General features: G+C 36.7%; 1 protein-coding gene across 3 annotated transcripts in view; it reads right to left on the bottom strand.

Annotated features, from left to right (window-relative positions):
• The window catches only part of NUDT14 (nudix hydrolase 14), a 66,007-nt gene that overhangs the window by 16,000 nt on the left and 32,776 nt on the right, over positions 1-17,231 (bottom strand). For all 3 annotated transcript variants that reach the window (XM_055715989.1, XM_055715991.1, XM_055715990.1), the window contains exon 3: positions 2,831-2,895. In XM_055715989.1, coding sequence (XP_055571964.1) covers positions 2,831-2,895 — 65 coding nt within the window. The remainder of the gene's footprint in view (positions 1-2,830; positions 2,896-17,231) is intronic.

Here is a 17,231-nt window from a genome sequence, read left to right on the forward strand (position 1 = left end):
AGGAGTCAGAGTATGAATTCAGGATCACCAGGCTCGCAAAGGTTTAAACTCAATTTATCTCTCACAGATAAGCAAAGCCTTGACCACCAAGCTGCCTGCTAATATCAGGGAGCAGAGAAGTCCCCCATACCTCTTCTGAAGGTGCAAAATTGACTGCACAAGTGATGTACCAGGGGAGATGAAGTACCGGAGGGAAAGCAGCCTGTGGCCTATAGGCTAGGGAACACTCTTTGGAGCGTAACCTGTGACTCTCCTCTTTCTCATTACAGCTTGTCAGCTTATTGCACATACACAGTTTGGGAGAGCAGAAACCAGAACCAAGAGCTTCTTTTTCAGCAGTCACCCACTCACTAGTACTGTGTCTGACTGCTCTTTTGTCTTCTGATGCCTTATGCTACTTTGGTCAGAAACTGCCACTTCATCATCACCAGGTAGTCTCCTCCGTCATCATGTGATGAGCAGCAGCATAGTAAGGACTCAACCAACCATCTAGCGCTCATTAAGCATCTTGACTAATTACCCTGGAGCCACTCAGCTGTAAGAAGTCTCAAAGTGGAAACTGATGTACTTGCCTACCTTTCTGCAAAGCTGGGACAAAGGATAGATGGCTCAACCAAACTCATCAAATAAGATCATAACTGTTATTAAAAGCACCCTCAATAGATGACTCATACAGGTACTTGTTTCTATCCCTAAAAAGAAGAAAACAACAGTATGGACTGAGAGGTTAGCGGGGTCTAGCTGACTGGGGAACATGCCTGCTTTTCTTTCAACTTCTGATTTCTCTTTGATTGCATCTGTGTTTCCTACTTCCTAAAACAGAACACAGCTTACAATTCAAATCTTTGATTCTGTTTATTTTAAATCAATGCAAAAACATCACAATTCATTGAAAGGTCATTATACTCACAGTGAGAAAAACAGAGCACATGTTCATTGGTACTAATCCTAGCCTTTCCTACCAACACATTATTTTATTATATTTGAAAATGTGTGGTCAATTGGCTACCAAAATGAGCATTGCCCAAGACCATTGCCAGTCAGTCATGTGTGAGGAACTAATATGGAAACTACTGAGACAAATGTGTAACTTTTTTTCTCTCTGCTCCTTCCAAATGTGTGTTTTATGATCATTCAAGATGATCTAAGTCCACAATACATTGAAATTTATGGCCATGTCTGCCTCACCCTGGTTATGTGCTCCTTCCACCCCTCAAGCCTGCATGAACTCTTTCAGGCCAGTCAGATAAAATGCCTAATCCTCATTTTTTTATTATTTTCATTTTTTTTTCAGCCCTAAGATGTCTGCTGTGGCTGCATAAGGGCAGGTGCTGCCAAAGGGAATGAGGTGGGAATGTACGTACAGGGAGTGATGACTGCCTTTAAAAGAAGCACAGACATCAGTGGGAAAACCTGATCACGACACCACACCCTAAAGGAAGGCAAGCACATATGTCAACCAGCACACGTGCAGGGAGCGTGCCTGGTGAGTGCAAGGCAGCTGTTTGCTCAAAAGTAATGTGCTCTCACCTTCCCGGTGGGACCCTGGTAGGAGCTAGCAATGAAAAAGGTCCCAGCCTTTATTTCTGCTTTATTTGTCTGCTTTATTTTCTGCCTTTTCAGGCACCAAGGCAGACAATAACCGTGCAATGGAAACGTAATTAAAGTGATGTGAGTACTGTCAGGGCATGGTTGTGATCACTGAACTGCTATGGGGTGTCTGACTGACCACTGTCCCTAAGGCGAGGTTTCTGAGCCGCTCCAACCTCTGGAACAGTTTAACTCCAACAACAGTCTAGTCTTCTGAGGCAGATATGACACCTCTGTACAGATGATGTAATGAACACATCACTGTTCAGTACGTGTGTGTACATATATATATGCATAAATATGAACACTTCTGCCTAAGATTGCCTCAAAGGGAGCAACAGCTATATGAGCCATTTCACTTGGCTGGCAAATAAAAAGCACTGGATTATTAATAAACAAATAAACAAACACTTTGTCTTTGTAATAGTCAATATAAGGCTTCATAAGAAGTATGTACTGTCAGTATAACAGTGCTGCACAACACTGAAGAGCCTGTCAATCACTGTCAGTAAGAAAGGACAGCACGACACCACCCGAGAAAGTTTCCTATAAAGTCTACCATGAACAGTCTTGAAATGGTTTCTTAGCAACAGTGGAAAATCTTGTGATTTTCTTTAATTAACATGCAGAGAATATACATTTCATTTTTAACTTCCAGAAAGTAAATCTTGCTTTGAATTACAATAACTAACACAAAAATTCAGAAAAAAATAGTATATTAACCTAAATTCATAGTAACTGGTACAATGAAGCTGTCCATGTATTTATGAAAAAGCATGCAGTCCTGAATTTCCCTCAGTTTAAATTCCGAAGTATACAAGACACAATAACACATTAAAAAAAGAAATAAATATTTAAGAACAAAAGAAAAAAAAAGAAATGTGCTTCTGCACAGAAGCTGCCTACTAAATACTACATAGGTCTAGTAGGAACTTCAAATAAAAGCAATCTATTGCATGATCATTGTAGAGCTGTTTGTAATTGCATCCAAAAGATGACAGTGACTAACCCAATAGCAGAATGTAAGGCTACCCTGATCATTGGTTTCATCTGTAATGGCAATTTCCCTGGTGAGAAAATTCTGACCAACTGAAAAGTGGTTGAATAGTGGGCTATCATACAAAGAAACAGAATATAGAACAAAGATTTTATCACCACAGATGCACCAACTTTTAACTGCTAAACCCTGAAAAGCTTGCTTCACTAGAGAGCAAAAGTAAATCTAAAAAAAGAGGATTACCTGGGCGGAACTGCTTCACTACAACAAAGCACTGCCGAGAAGTATTAAAGATCAGGATTGACACACTGAGGAAAAAGATAAAAAACAAAAGATCAATGCTTTATGAAGGATTAATGCAGAACTATTAAACTTACATCCTGTGAATTTAATGTTAACTACATAAATACACAGATTTATTACTAAAGCCACAATGCAACCAGATCCTTGTCCAAAATCCATCAAGAGGGATAGATAATGGGTAATGTCTCTAAAGCCCATGGGAATTTACCCAAAATTAAGTCATTTTTTTCTCCTGTCATGCAATGTAAGACAACGATCAATTCCTTCTCCCCAAAGCGAAAAAACAAAAGTCCAACCACAGAAACATTGCTACTAGATAGCAATAACAAGGAAAAAAGTCCTTAAAAATAAAAATACTTGCTTACCTTATATCGGTCCCACATTAGGGCAGTCTAACTCTTAGGCACAGCCTAGTCTCATTCAAAGCCAGAGGCATCTGCATAAGCACAGAGCATCTTCTATCTGTGGCTACTTGTTGAGCTTGGGCCTTAAAACGGACACCATCCAAGTCCAATTTTGTACAAATTTAAACCAGAAGCAGTTTCCACTTCTACTACATTCAATGGTTTCAAAGTCACATTTTAATCTTTCCCCTGTCCTCTGGTTGTTTGAAATGTATGTCACAGGGAAGCCTGAGAGCCCGAGTTATTTGAAGATGCTCTGAAAGTGTGAAGTACTGATGTTCTCTGCTCACCTTTAAATTACTCAGATTTTACTAGTTTAAAAAAATGCAGACAGAAGTCTGTCTCCTTAGCTGGTAGCCCATTAAAACCTGCAAAAACATGCATATATTTTGCTTATTACCATGGTAGCATTCTTTCTTTTGTTATGCCTCTTTGTATGCAGTTGGAAAGTTAATTCATTATTCTATGAATTCTACAATAGATCAGAATAACAATGGAATATTTGCAGTGTTGAGTCAAACTTTCAACTTTCCATGTAAAAGAGCTGTATATTTATTTTCACTATTTGATTTAATAATGAAGTCTCAAGCTGCCAGAGAAACTGCTATTTGATGATTATTAAAAATAATGTTAATGTTTATTATAATAATATATAAACCCCAAAACATAAGGGAGAAGTCCAGATGTTAACATTTATATTCATAGTTGCTATTCTCAAAGACCCGTACTGCATATTGATGGCTTCCTGCCCCAGATGTCACTTACAGGCAATTTTAAAGTAAAAGTTTTAGCCTTTAGAGATGCTGGAGGAGAACATTCACTCTGTTTACTGGCATGGGGGTTCTTTCTGACCTAGCACTAGAGTATCTGGGAGTTACAGGGTAGGGCGCTAGAAGAAATGAAGTTAAACCACAGCCTAGCACGTTTTTACATTTACTTAAGTATTATTCTTTGATTTTATTTTTTTTTCCTTCGCATGACTGTTCCTCTCCCCAAAGCAGTACTGTCTGAGGGTAGACATTGTGCTAAAAAAAGGGGGGGAAAAGAATTACTGCTACTGAGCCTTTGTTTTTTGTCCACGGGTTTAAGGATGTGGGGTGCTTGAAATTGGAGAGAGCAGCAGTCTAAATCTGAGGTTAAACAAAAGAGTGGAGACTTCCTGAAGCATACGGTTGCCCTTTACCTTTCTTTACATCCACCACTCCAGGCCCAATTTTTCACTTGGCTTGCCTTCTTCAGCACGTCTCATTAAATAACTCATACCAACTCATTAAAAATGGCTCAGCTATTAGACATTATTTTTTCCTAAGAGTCAATCACTTGAGATTTTTATGGAACAGATGGGAAAATTAAAAACAATCTGTCAGAATTAAGGAACAAGATCAAATTAAGCTGGAAAGGAGTAGCAGCAAGTTATTACAATTGTCTGCTTCTCACACCATCTTGAGATGAAAGGGGACAGAAATGGCACAAATCTGTAGAACTTTCTATTTAATTACTTCTAATTTTCTGAGAGACTGACAAACAATTTTGAACATAAATTTACATTTTTTAACAAACCACAACACACAAGTTCTAATATTTCTTGTCAGACTTGGAGAGCCATGGAGGAGAAAGTTCAGAATTACACCTTCTTAGGAGGAGTGTGACATTACAAATGCATTTGGTATTTTTTATTCCGCAAGAAACAATATAATGTGAAATATTTCCACAGGTCACGAGGTATATTACTTCTGAAAACCCATCTGAAGCCGCATTAGGGACAGTTATTTGCATACTATAGAAAGTTATGGCAAGACTCTTCAACTGATTTAAATGGAGGATGCCCTGAGCCACTGCTTTCAATGGGTTTCCTTATTGCTGCAATGACCCAAATGTGTGGGTTCAGCTATAAGGAAAGTATTTATCTTCTAGAGTTTTAAATCATTATACAAAGAATTCACTACAGTATTTCAAGATTACTATTCTTACAGATGATACAGGCTACCAAAAAGGATTACTACAAAAGCAGAATTCCAAATACATCTTTCACTGGTATCATACCACAAGGGTATTTGATGTTTCAAGGCAATTCCCTTTAAAATATTATAGCCAAACCTATTTCAGAATATTACATATGCATCTGCAAGCTTTAAAGTGATAAATAAAGACTAAGCATATAAAATAAAAATTTAAAACATTCACAATGACTTCTGGGAATATCTTCACAAATAAAAAGATACAGAAGACAAACAAAGCCCAGGCTGTATGTTACCAGAAAAATCACAAAGAGCCACTAGAAGGGGAAAAAAATACCCCAGCCATATTTCCTAAAAAAGGCAGGAATCCTAGACAAGGATTTAATCTGAAATGGACATCAGAGGTCCGAATGTAGCAGCCGGTTTCATTGTCCATGTCCCAGAGAGGAGCACAAGACCACTTTCTTGCTATCTTTTACAAAGGAAAAGAATACTCAGATGTGAAAGGATCACGATGGATCCAAAACTTGCCTCCACACCTTAAAAACAAGCTATTAACATGTCTGCACAAGCGAAGCACTGTCTCAGCTTAGACCTGCCAACCTTTTCATTTTGGGCGGCAAATGATTACTTTTTACCATGTTCCACAGCTGTACATCTTCGCTGGCCATTTCTCCAGCAGCTGACGCTCCAGGAGACTGCCGGTGTAAAAGGAGAGGTCATTAATGCAAATGCAATGCCACTGAGCCCCCGACCTGCACCTGGGACACAAAGAGCACACAGCATAACTGCTGCACACAAGCATCATGGTCAGTACCTGCTATGGCCAGTGGGCTTGCCAATGCTGTAGGCAAGAGATGGCTGAGAAGAAAACCCTTAGAAATGTGCTCTATGTGTCAATCTGGAGCTATCATTTGCTTCTCTAAAGACGTAAATCACCTTGAACCAAGGAAGGAGACTTGGCTCCTTCACACTTGCGTTTGTCGGTGGTTGGTTTATGACCAAAACGGAAAGACAACATATTAAGAGATGATGCAGGTTTGCACAGTGTCTTCCAGGGCTGGTGAAGACCACAAGGCTGCTCAGACTTCAGCCCAACCCCTTCTCAGCTTCCCCCTGCAGTAGCTCCTGCTCGCTTTATACATACAATAAATCAATAGTCTATTAAAATTAATTCATTTTCTTTTTCCCAAAGAAAGCATGCATGTAAATAGGTTACTGTGCAATGAGGTAGGATACTGTTCTTTCTGTAAATGTAGGAACAATTAGGGCAGCCTTAAAATATTTTAAGAAAGGTCAGTACTTGAAGCATCAGCAAGACGTACCTCAAAAGACCAGCTACCCTGCACCTGAGCTTTTCTTGTACTCAAGTTTGCAGTTAGTGTGCCTGGTCTTGGTATCTAACACAATGTTTTCTTAAAAGGGATTCCCAACTATTCAGTCAAGGATCTCAGGTAGCATTTAACCAATTAAACTTCAAAGAAAAGGCTGACTGAAATAGGCAAGTATTAGGATTCTCCAGTGGATATTTGGCTTCCCTGAAATGTCAAAGTCAATGTGGAAAAATTACATACAACTGACCCATGGACATCTACAACACAGGAGTCTAGAATTTTAATTCCTCTTCCACCTTTAGAGGTCTCACTGAAAGAGAAGACATCTACCTGAATACAACCTTCACAGTTGAAAACACCTCTTAGAAGAGTTTAGAAAATGGCTCCATTGTGTACCATTGGCCTAAAAACCAATTTCCATATTTTTTCCTTCCCCCAGCATAGCACAGCTGTGTATTTATTGAACTCACAGTAACTGATGCTTTATGACATTCCAGCACAGCAGACATTTATATAGAAATACTGCAGCTTCACACACTCAAACCCCAGAAAGGAAGGTGGTGCTTCTTGGGAGAAATGTAACAAACACAGTATTTGACCACAGCAGTTGCAAGGTTGGGGACAGATGCAAACTGACATCCTGTTAAAATGTGCACACACATATGGATGCACAGAAAGTTAATTCTTTTGAAATACATCCTAGCAATTAAGATCAGCAAATCAGCTTTGCTAAAGCTACAAGAACATGCACTTCTGCAGCTCCAATACTTGAAGGAAGGTTTGGGGGGGTGGGGGTTAGGGGTTTGGGGTTTTTTTAGTTCTGGTTTGCTGGGGTGGGGTTTTTTTTTGTGTTGGGTTGAGGTTTTTTTAGGTTTTTTTCTTGTTGTTATTGGGGGTTTTTTTTAGGTAGAAATGTAATTTCACCTTGTAGTCATTGGTTTGGCAATCTATCTTGATGATTTGTCAGTTGTTGACCTGGGCTACAGTTAATCCACAAGCAACTGCTAACACTTACTAATTGCTTTTCACGAGACGTATTTATTAAAGGATTTTAAAAATTTAATTGATTCAGTCTTTCATTATTCTTAGATGTGAACTTAATGCATACTTTACAAGTGTAAATTTGCAAAACTAAAAATAATATTTAAAATAATCACAGTACAGTAATAGCAAAGAAAAGGACAAGATTCCCTTGTGACATAAGACTGAAGACTGGAGATGAGGGCTTTTGATGATAATCTTGTGCTAATACTATAGTATGCTAAGCAATTGATGAGGTAATACAGGCAAAGAAACTGACCTCTCTTTAATCACTGTAAGAGCAACTCAGGATCTCCTTGCATCTAGCATGGGTATGTGTGTGTCACACACAAACTGTGATCAGAATTGAATAATGGAAAATAAAGCACCTAAAAAAAAGATTGACATTAACATTGAAAGCCAGGGCTTCCCACTCAGCCACTTAACCTCAGCCACTTCCACCTAATTTTAAAGGCTAGAAATTATCTCCAAATGAGTTTAAGATCTGTAATATTGTTTGTGCTGCTTACAAATGGTAACCTCGGCTCCATATTGGAGACTTTAGGAAGTAATGTTATTTTTAAAAAAGCAACAAATTCTGTGGCAAATCATAGCTCAGCAACCTACTGAGTCTTGCATATGTATATATAAATACATACAATTCTATATGTATGTAAAATATTTAGTAATGTATGCACATACATTCAAACCAAACCAAAACACCAAAACCCCCACAACACTATCAGAACCTGCGAGACTTCAGTTACCATTCCCAAAGATGACAATGAAAAAAGAATGGCAGATTCCAAAAAAGAAACAGAAAAATGACATGCCAGAATAAAAGCAAGTAATTAATTTAATCAGTCCTCTTGACTCTCAACATATATTTGATATTAAAAATCCCTTTGATACAAACAGAAGAAAATAATCAAATGTAGCGCACAACCACAGAAGTGTTTAAGGATGTATTCATCTCAGCTGGAGAGCACGTGAATATATAACATACGTGTAATATTTTTGCCTATTACACTTCATAAGGGAGAAAATGTCAAAACTTACGAATCATACTAGAAGAAAAGTTAGGAAGAAAAGAAATAAATCATTTAGAAGTCCTGTAATTAGTTTAGCTTTAAAATATAAATTTCTTTTTCTTCTTGAAGTTATAGAAATTTGGCTTGCTTTGTTCATACAGTGTTGAAAAACTAATCTTTCATACTGTTTTCCATGTCAAGACTATAATTCCATCTAGCCTTTTTAAAATATGGTTGCAAAACACCTCAGATCAGGATTAAAGCTTGTTAGTGTACGTGTCCTTTTCTTGTTCAAATCCGAAATGACTGCACTTTCAATTTTAAAGTGATAATAAAAGAAACCCTCAAACTTGTTTGAGAGCTAACAATCAAAAGTAATTCTTTGGGAGGATTCATCCTTCAGAAAGGTCTACTTCATCTTTAGTTATTTCAAAATTATTGGTGGTGGCCATGAGAAAGAATTGCATCTAACCACTATGTCACTTGTGTACTCAAATTAACCACCCATTTCACAGCTGGACATGTCCCTGAAAACTTCTGACGTGCTATCTAAAGTGCTCTCATCTTCCTTTTCTCAGAGCAGCACCTAGTATCTTAAGCCAGAGAAAACAGTCCCTTCGTTTTCAGAACAGACATGTAGTAAAGCTGTACCCCTTGATTATTCTCCACTGCAATTCCTTTAGTTTCCCAGAGCTTTAACTATAATGCAGATAGTCCTGAGATTAAATGTGTGTGCTTACACAGTCTTTACTGGTTCATTTAAGTCTTCCTTCAAAGCGTTTTACATTTTTCAAAGGCCAACACCAATCCAATTGGCTGCTTAAAATGCAACCTATTACAAAAGCAAAGCTATAAGCTCCTGACAAAAACATTCAGCCTTTCATACTAATGACAGATAAAGTGGATTTGGCAAAAGATAATTAGAGAAGTCTAGAAGACTTCTGTATTCTGATGAAATTTGAATGCTTTCTCCAATATAACATAAATATTTAATACTAAGTAAAACCAGAATAAAGTGGTGGGACACGTATGCCTAAAAAAAATGAACTTTACTGTGGAAAAAATCAAAAGGAAGATTGGTTTCAGTAAACTGAACTGCATCAGGAAGTTGTTCGTGACACCATAAAGGAGGAAGCATATGTTTGGTTAATCATCGGACTTGTGGAAGAATGAATTAAGAAGTGCTAACAAATCCATATACATACATTTTTAAAATATAATCTCCTTGTAAAGTAGTGATTTGTACCCAAACCAGAGAATATGATGCAGGACAATTTCTTTGGAATAAACAATCCTCCCAGCACCCTGTTTTCATATAACAAAGAAAAAAATAGAAAGTAAATTCAACTGCAAAATAAATGAGACATCAAAGCACGTCGCTCTCAATAACATTCTTGAAGTGTCATATCTTGGCCGGTATCCCAGGATACCCTTAGAAATGAAACATTGCATCTCAGTGGGATTCTTTCAACAAAATATTTTAATAAATAAATTCAGGTTTTAAGCTAACTTATTTGATTAAATAAAGCTTTGTGGGCATTATGCACAACAGATGTCAGAGCCTGATGGGCTTTTGTTCCAATTCCTAATTATTTGTGAAACTGCCATTTATAAATACCATCACATAGTAAGACCAATAAATAATCCATCTAAAAGGCATAGTATGACTCCATTCTAAAATGGCAAAAATCAGAAGTTTTAAAACAATATCAGGTTTTGAGGACAACTCACAAAACAAAAAACTCAGTGTTCTGCCCTAGTTAAGGTAAGGAACAAACCAGCAAGTTTTCTTCTTGCCTAGCAAAAGCCAAATATGGAGTGAATAACACAACCTTTTGCCAAGTATAAAAGTATAGTCTCACTGTTATTAGTGAGAAACATAGACTGAGAAACTGGCAGTTGTTCACATTTTACCCAGTTTTCCCATTTCTAGAGTAACGATTTCAATAGTTCCCTCTTTTCCAAGAGGTATTTTCAGATACAATTCTAAAAATAGTGGCAACTCAAATTATAGAACGTTTTCTAGCTTTCCTAAGATTGTTTTTACCAATCCCAAGTGCAGACCATGACCATGCTGCTGTCTTTAGACCATGTAAAAACCTTTGGCACTCTTCAGAGAGAACTCATTTATTTTAAAACCACCTGGAAGCAGAGGGAAGACTCTACTTGATTTCAGTGACTGTGAGAGAGTAAACACATTCACTTATTTTGTGTATTACTGCAAATACTATAAAATGAAATCCCTAGAAGTTGTAAAGACAAGATGCCTCTGATCTGGATACCAGATTCCTTTATTTAGGAATTTATAACTAATCAGCCAAAACTCTCCTGTACCTGTTAGTTTTAAGAATTTTTATGGGTTACATTCTCAAAATTAGGCAAACATTTAAATTCCCAGTGAAGCAATGCCCTCAATAAACACTTTATTGCCATTTTAGTCTACTTCAGTGATACAGCAGAGAAGAGCTCATATGCTATATGGTGCTTTCATATCACATACTTAAAAAGGTGAAATGAGAATCTTAAAATTTGGGTTTTGATTTTATGTTTTTCTCTGATAACTTTATAGCATCAAATAAATTTATTTTTGCCTTATTGCTATGATTTTATTTAAATCAGATCCTAAGGTAGCATAGTAAGACATCTTAAAAGACAGAAAATATGCCTGCACAATTCCTGGCATGTAAGCAGAGGATCTGTCAAGTCTTCACTTTAAAAAGAACCCAAGAACGAAAAACAAAAAACCAAAAGCATTAAGTGAATTTTATTTGCAAATATCATATGCAAACAAATCGTGTAATTACTTGGACTGAAGAAAACTAATAGGCTACTTTGGTTTTTCCTTCTAATACCAGGAAAATTTTCATCATCCAGATAGCATCCTTGATAGACAGTTACCAAGTCTAGACCCGAGTGTTTTCAATGACAGTGACTACAAAACATGCCTTCCTAGCTTGTCTTACTGCCTATTGGTAAAAATGGTTCCTTAGTGTTTAATTTAAAAAATACATTCTACATGAGACACATCTCTTGTTCTGTCATTGACTACTGATAAAATTAAATTATACCAGCCTACTTCATAACATTTCTTTAAATTTTTGTGATAGTATTTCTTCTCCTCAGTTGTGTTATTCTTTGCATGAACATGCCCAGCCATCATTACCCTCTCTCAGCTCTAATTTCCCTAAACTTTTCATCATTTTTGTTGTTTGTTGAACTGCATCCAGTGCATATCTTCTGCACTATCTTTGAAGATAATCAAGAAAATCCCACACCATTGACACCCTGCAGGAGCTGTTATAAAGACAGAGAAGGTTTACAGCACAACAGCACATCATTGCACATAAAAGGCAAATGCCACCCAAGAAACTTTTTTTTAACCTATAAAGATATTAAAAATCTTTGTTTTACCTATTTTAAAGCTTCTGTGATAATTCTTGCATAAAGGAAGCATCTGATTTAAATTTCATGGTGTCTTATAATACACTAGGACATAAACCAGAAAAATACATACAGGATTAAGTTTCCATAAAGCCCAAATGATCTGGCATATGAAATAGGAGAAGGAATTTAATCCACTTCTATAATGTGGTCAGGGCACATGACTTCCACCCTGTCTCCATAGCTGCCTGCTACAGCCACCAAGCCAGAATAGCCACCCTGGTTCCTCCAGGCCCCTGGCGTGGCTCTAAGGACCCACCACCTGGCCAGCCCTCCTGGCCTGGGCTGGGATGCAGCAGGTTCCTGGTGCAGCTTTTGGGTGACCACGTTCTGCACTGCCCACTGCGCAGCCATGCTCCCCAATTTTGGCAGCGTGCAGAAAGCAGCATGCAGCCACATAACGTCAGAGCACAGAGTGACTGCTCGAGCATATTCATCTTCCTGTGCTGAGCGATGCTCATTTTTAACTTGCCTTGCGAACCTTTTTATATTTACCTCCAGCACTGGCACCTGCAGGAGACAGCACGCCCAAGTGCAGATTGCCTTGGTTTCCTTCACCCTGCAAATTCCCTCCTGATGGAAAACTACACTTTTCAATTGGCTTTGCCATAGATAAAGCCTCTTTTCTCGGCAAACAAATTAAATTAGGAATTAATTTGTTTTAAATGTGAAATAAATTAATCTCTTGACTTAAAAGAAGCCAATCTCATAAGGCAGGAATATTATTTCCTCCTCTTTTTGAGAGAGATAAGAAAAGACCGAAAAGTTTTTTCTATCAAGAATTTTTAAGTCAGGAACTGTTACTGAGCCACTGTGATATGTTTTTGCAGGCAAAACCACAGCATAAGAAGGGTGCAAAACACATGCACAGTTGTACGGTTTTTTAGTCCAAATGCCTCTTCCCTGTCACATGATATTTTCAGACTTGAGAGGAACTCACATAAACTTGAATGCAATTCAGTCTCCTCAAATTTGTTTTCTTTTAAAAGTAGTGTACTTCACAGTGAATTTTTCATACTTTTAAATAGAGGAGTGGCTATAATTTTGCTTTATATCCATTCACAATGCAATTGGAAAGGTGTCCTTTTACTTGCCAACTAGTAAAAGGTACGGTTACGTTCCTGTTCTTGAACATTATTACTCAAAGCTTGTACAAAAGTGAGCACATGACTGTACACTGACCTTCATCTGTTCCCAAATTATGTCTTTTAAAAGCCTTGAATCTGTTTAAGGGGAGTTGCTGAAACCTGAAACTAAGTTAGTCTATTGCTTTATAAAGTAGATGAACGTAAAACTTAAGTATTACATTTCAGACTCTTACTCTACTAAATATAGCAAAATTAGGACAAGGGAGAATATAACTGGAACATGAGCCTGGCTTTAGAGAATAATTTTTTGTTACAGGCATTAATGATTACTTTATAATATTTGGTACATTTCTATTTCTGACAGAAAACCACCAAACATTTGCAGATGGAAAATGTCCTCCTGATCAAGTTTTTTATTTTTTAAAGCAGTGACCTTAAAAAAAAATTAACAACTCCTTGCCTTGCAAATCACACCACCACATATTGCTAACTAGTTCTGATAGACCCAAGTCTAAGAAGTATCTTGAAATACACCTTGCATTTAAATTTTCAGCACTTGCAGTCTGCTTGATTTTCATAAGGATATGTTTAATAATGAGCAAACACATCCACTGACTATTCAGAGGGAAAGCAAACTTCATCAGAAAAGCAAGCAGTGCATAAAATAACTGCAGAAAGCATCTTTTGATGTGGGTCACTGCTTAACACAACAGGCCAGAATCATGTAACGAAAACACCATTTCAATAAACTTGTTCAATAATTATAACCAAAAAGAGGTAATCAAGGATTTTTATATTTCTTCATTCATTTTTAGTAGTCTTTACTGTTGTTTCTAATGTCATAAAACCTTGCATTGAGCTCTGATAATGTTCATCTGCATGTTTCAAACAAAGGTGAACTTAAATGTATCTCCACAGGACAAGAATATTATTTTCCAATAGAAAAATGGCTTATAACTTGACTGGTATCTTGGCAAATTTACAAATTGTTGACAGTTGTCAGATGGGAACTGTAAATTCATTAAGCATTTAATCTACTTCGAAAATCACAGAAACCTTAAAGTTGTAAGAGACTTCTGGAGATCATCTGATCCAACCTCCTGCTCAAAATCAGGCTAACTTCTAAGTTAGGTCTGATTTCTCAAAGCCTTGTCCAGTCAGGATTTGAATTTCTCTGAGGATGGAGGTTCCTCAGCCTCTCTGGGCAAAGCATTCCAGGACTTAATTACTCTCCACAGGTATGTCTTTGTGTCTTGGGTCTTCCTTCTGTTAAAATTTAAACCTAAATTTGGTAAGAAATGCTGCTTCTTTTGTCTATACTGACACTCAGTTGACTTTTCACAGCCAGGTTTTGAAGGTTTGCTTTGGTAACAGTTTATAGTGTCATCAATAATATTTTTGCACAGAACTTTTTTATTTTTCTATTTAAATGGCATGGAGGGATCATGAGTAAGCAATTATTTGTTCAGCATAATTTACAAACTATGTAAAGCAGAGGTGACTCCAGGACTGATACTCTAGCTGAATGGTCTTGATCTTAAGAAAGCTCAGGACCTACACACACTAGACTCAAGCCCAGATCTGCAATAACCAAGAAGAAAGAAAGAAAGAAAAAAAAGTACTATCCAATAAAAATTATGTTATTTTCAGCTTGTGCTAGTGTTATGCCAGCTTGCACACGGTTAAATGATCTTGTACTACTGCAATATAAAGTAAGATTTTAAAAGATGACTCACACTTAAGGCAAATGAAATGACTACTGCATGTCAAAACTCATGTTTTTGTCTTTGTATAATTTAATCACCTGTTCATCTGAACAGTTGGAAAGGATAAATTTATACAAAAATAACTTAAGTTTCTCTTATTAAATATTTTCCTTTATCAAATCCATATTCTCATACAAATTTATTGAATATCGGCTTATGTTACCTTCATCTGAAATAAGAAAGAACACTGGGGTCCCAAAAGAACCTTGCACACAAGCTCTCAGTTCACTGTCATACAGCAAAAAAGTCAGTCTTAAGCACACATCTACTTGTGCTGATAAAAGAGGATGACAGATAAAGACGTGAGTTAGGTGCAATGTCTGGTTTTAAATGATTAACACAGCTGCGTTTATTTATTCAGCATCATTAAATTAATTATACATATCAATGATATGTAAATAGATAATATATACATAGGTGTATTTTACAGATCTGGCATTCCAATCTGTATGTGCAATTTAGGTAAACAGCCTTATTAAAAAACCTTGGAGCATTTAACAGTGTTACAGCATTTTCAGATGTAAAGTAAGTTCAAATAGTTTTGAAAAACTATTACGGAAAAGGGATCTTAATTATGGAAAACACCTACAGTCTTCCTGAAGATGACATACACACTAGAAAATCCTGACCAACAGGACATGTGTCCAGAAACCCCTCCTCTTCTTCCAGATTTTATCGTTCATTAAGAGTAATGGACCTCTAAAAGCCATCTAAACGTGAAATCCTGTATAATCTTCAGCAACTAGACAACGTGATTTTCCATATAACTAGCATCATAGCTTTCCTATTAAAATACAGTAAAATGTAGCACTTGAATGCATTCTAAGGAATTTTGAACCTGAGTAATTTATCTGATAACAATTGGCTTCTTAATGACAAATAGGATTTATATAAACCCGTGGATTTCCTATACAGAACTTTCACATTATTACCTTTGGTGTCAGAAGTTGCATTGAATTTACTTGTGAAAGAGTGTTAGAGATTCTACAGTTCAACAGTAGTCACTAATAAGTTAGGATGGCAGCTGTTGTACATCTGAATCTAACAAATGTTATGTGACCAGAGATGACTGGCATGACATGTGGCCACAGCTTTTTTATACAGTTATGGTCTCAACTATTTAAAAAATGTCCACAAAAGTCCTTCAGAAATACTGCTCCAGAGAAGTTCATGGAAAACTGATCCTTTAATATTTGCCCCACTCAGTTAGTTGCATATATTCACACATTATCACAGAGCTATAAACTAAAGTTTAAACAAAAATAGTACTACAAATTATTCATCTGGAAGTCATGTTCTTAGCACTGTGACTTGAGGCTGGATTCACTTGCTTGAAAGTACACGGCACGTATTAAATTTCCAGCAATCGATTATCATTTCAGCCTTTGTATCTGCGCTCATAAATTCAGGCACATGCTCATATGGATAGAGAAAGTGCAAAGACAGAACCGTCTTCCAGGCAAATTCCAAAAGCAAGTGTGAAGTTCAGTATCGAAGTATCACTGCCTTTTCTGTCTCATTCTCAAGCAGTACAGGCATTTTAATCTATTGAATATTTTCCCAGAACTTTTACCTTCGTAATCTTTATATTGATAAAAGGCATTGCTATCACTTTATGTCCATCCCAGGTACCTACACACAGAAAGATTCACTGTAAGGATTCAGAGGGCTCCAGCAGAGAAGAATTTCCAAAAATGCAATTGATTTTACCTACTTACGTCATGCACAAGAAGAATACATCTCTCAACGTGGTTCTGGTTACAAGTCACAATTTCTTTTGCCATTAAGTGTTTTGCTATTTTTTTACGTTTAATAGATTTAGAAAAAGCTTTCTCTAGGGAAAAGTTGTTACCTTTGCTTTTTATTTTATCTTCTAGTACCTGAATTTTTAGTGACTAAATTAAACATTTATACTTTAAAGAAAGACATGTGAAGTATTTAATAACTCTCAAGACTGGGTCTGTTTCATATATACCCTATTTGTTATAATTTTGCATGAACTGATCTTTGAGGTCAGGAGTTAACTGCTTTTCTTCCTTAATAGGAGCATTACAATTGGAAAGACAGGACAAAATTGCTGACCATCCATTTCTTTTCATGTGCTTAGGAGAGGGTTTGGTGTTTGGAATGGAGGGCCTGAAAGGTTTCAGCATTTGTAAAGTTACTTGAATTTGGCTTTGCCTAAAATATCTTTATACAGTAGTGATGAAGAGGATTAAAATTAAAAAAGTTAGCGTAATACTAGGATTTACTCAAACATAAAACAGAATCTCTAGCTTATTCCAAGTAATTGCCAGTG

This window comes from Falco cherrug, chromosome 7 (assembly GCF_023634085.1).
Source record: "Falco cherrug isolate bFalChe1 chromosome 7, bFalChe1.pri, whole genome shotgun sequence".
Classification (NCBI taxonomy): Eukaryota; Metazoa; Chordata; class Aves; order Falconiformes; family Falconidae; genus Falco; species Falco cherrug.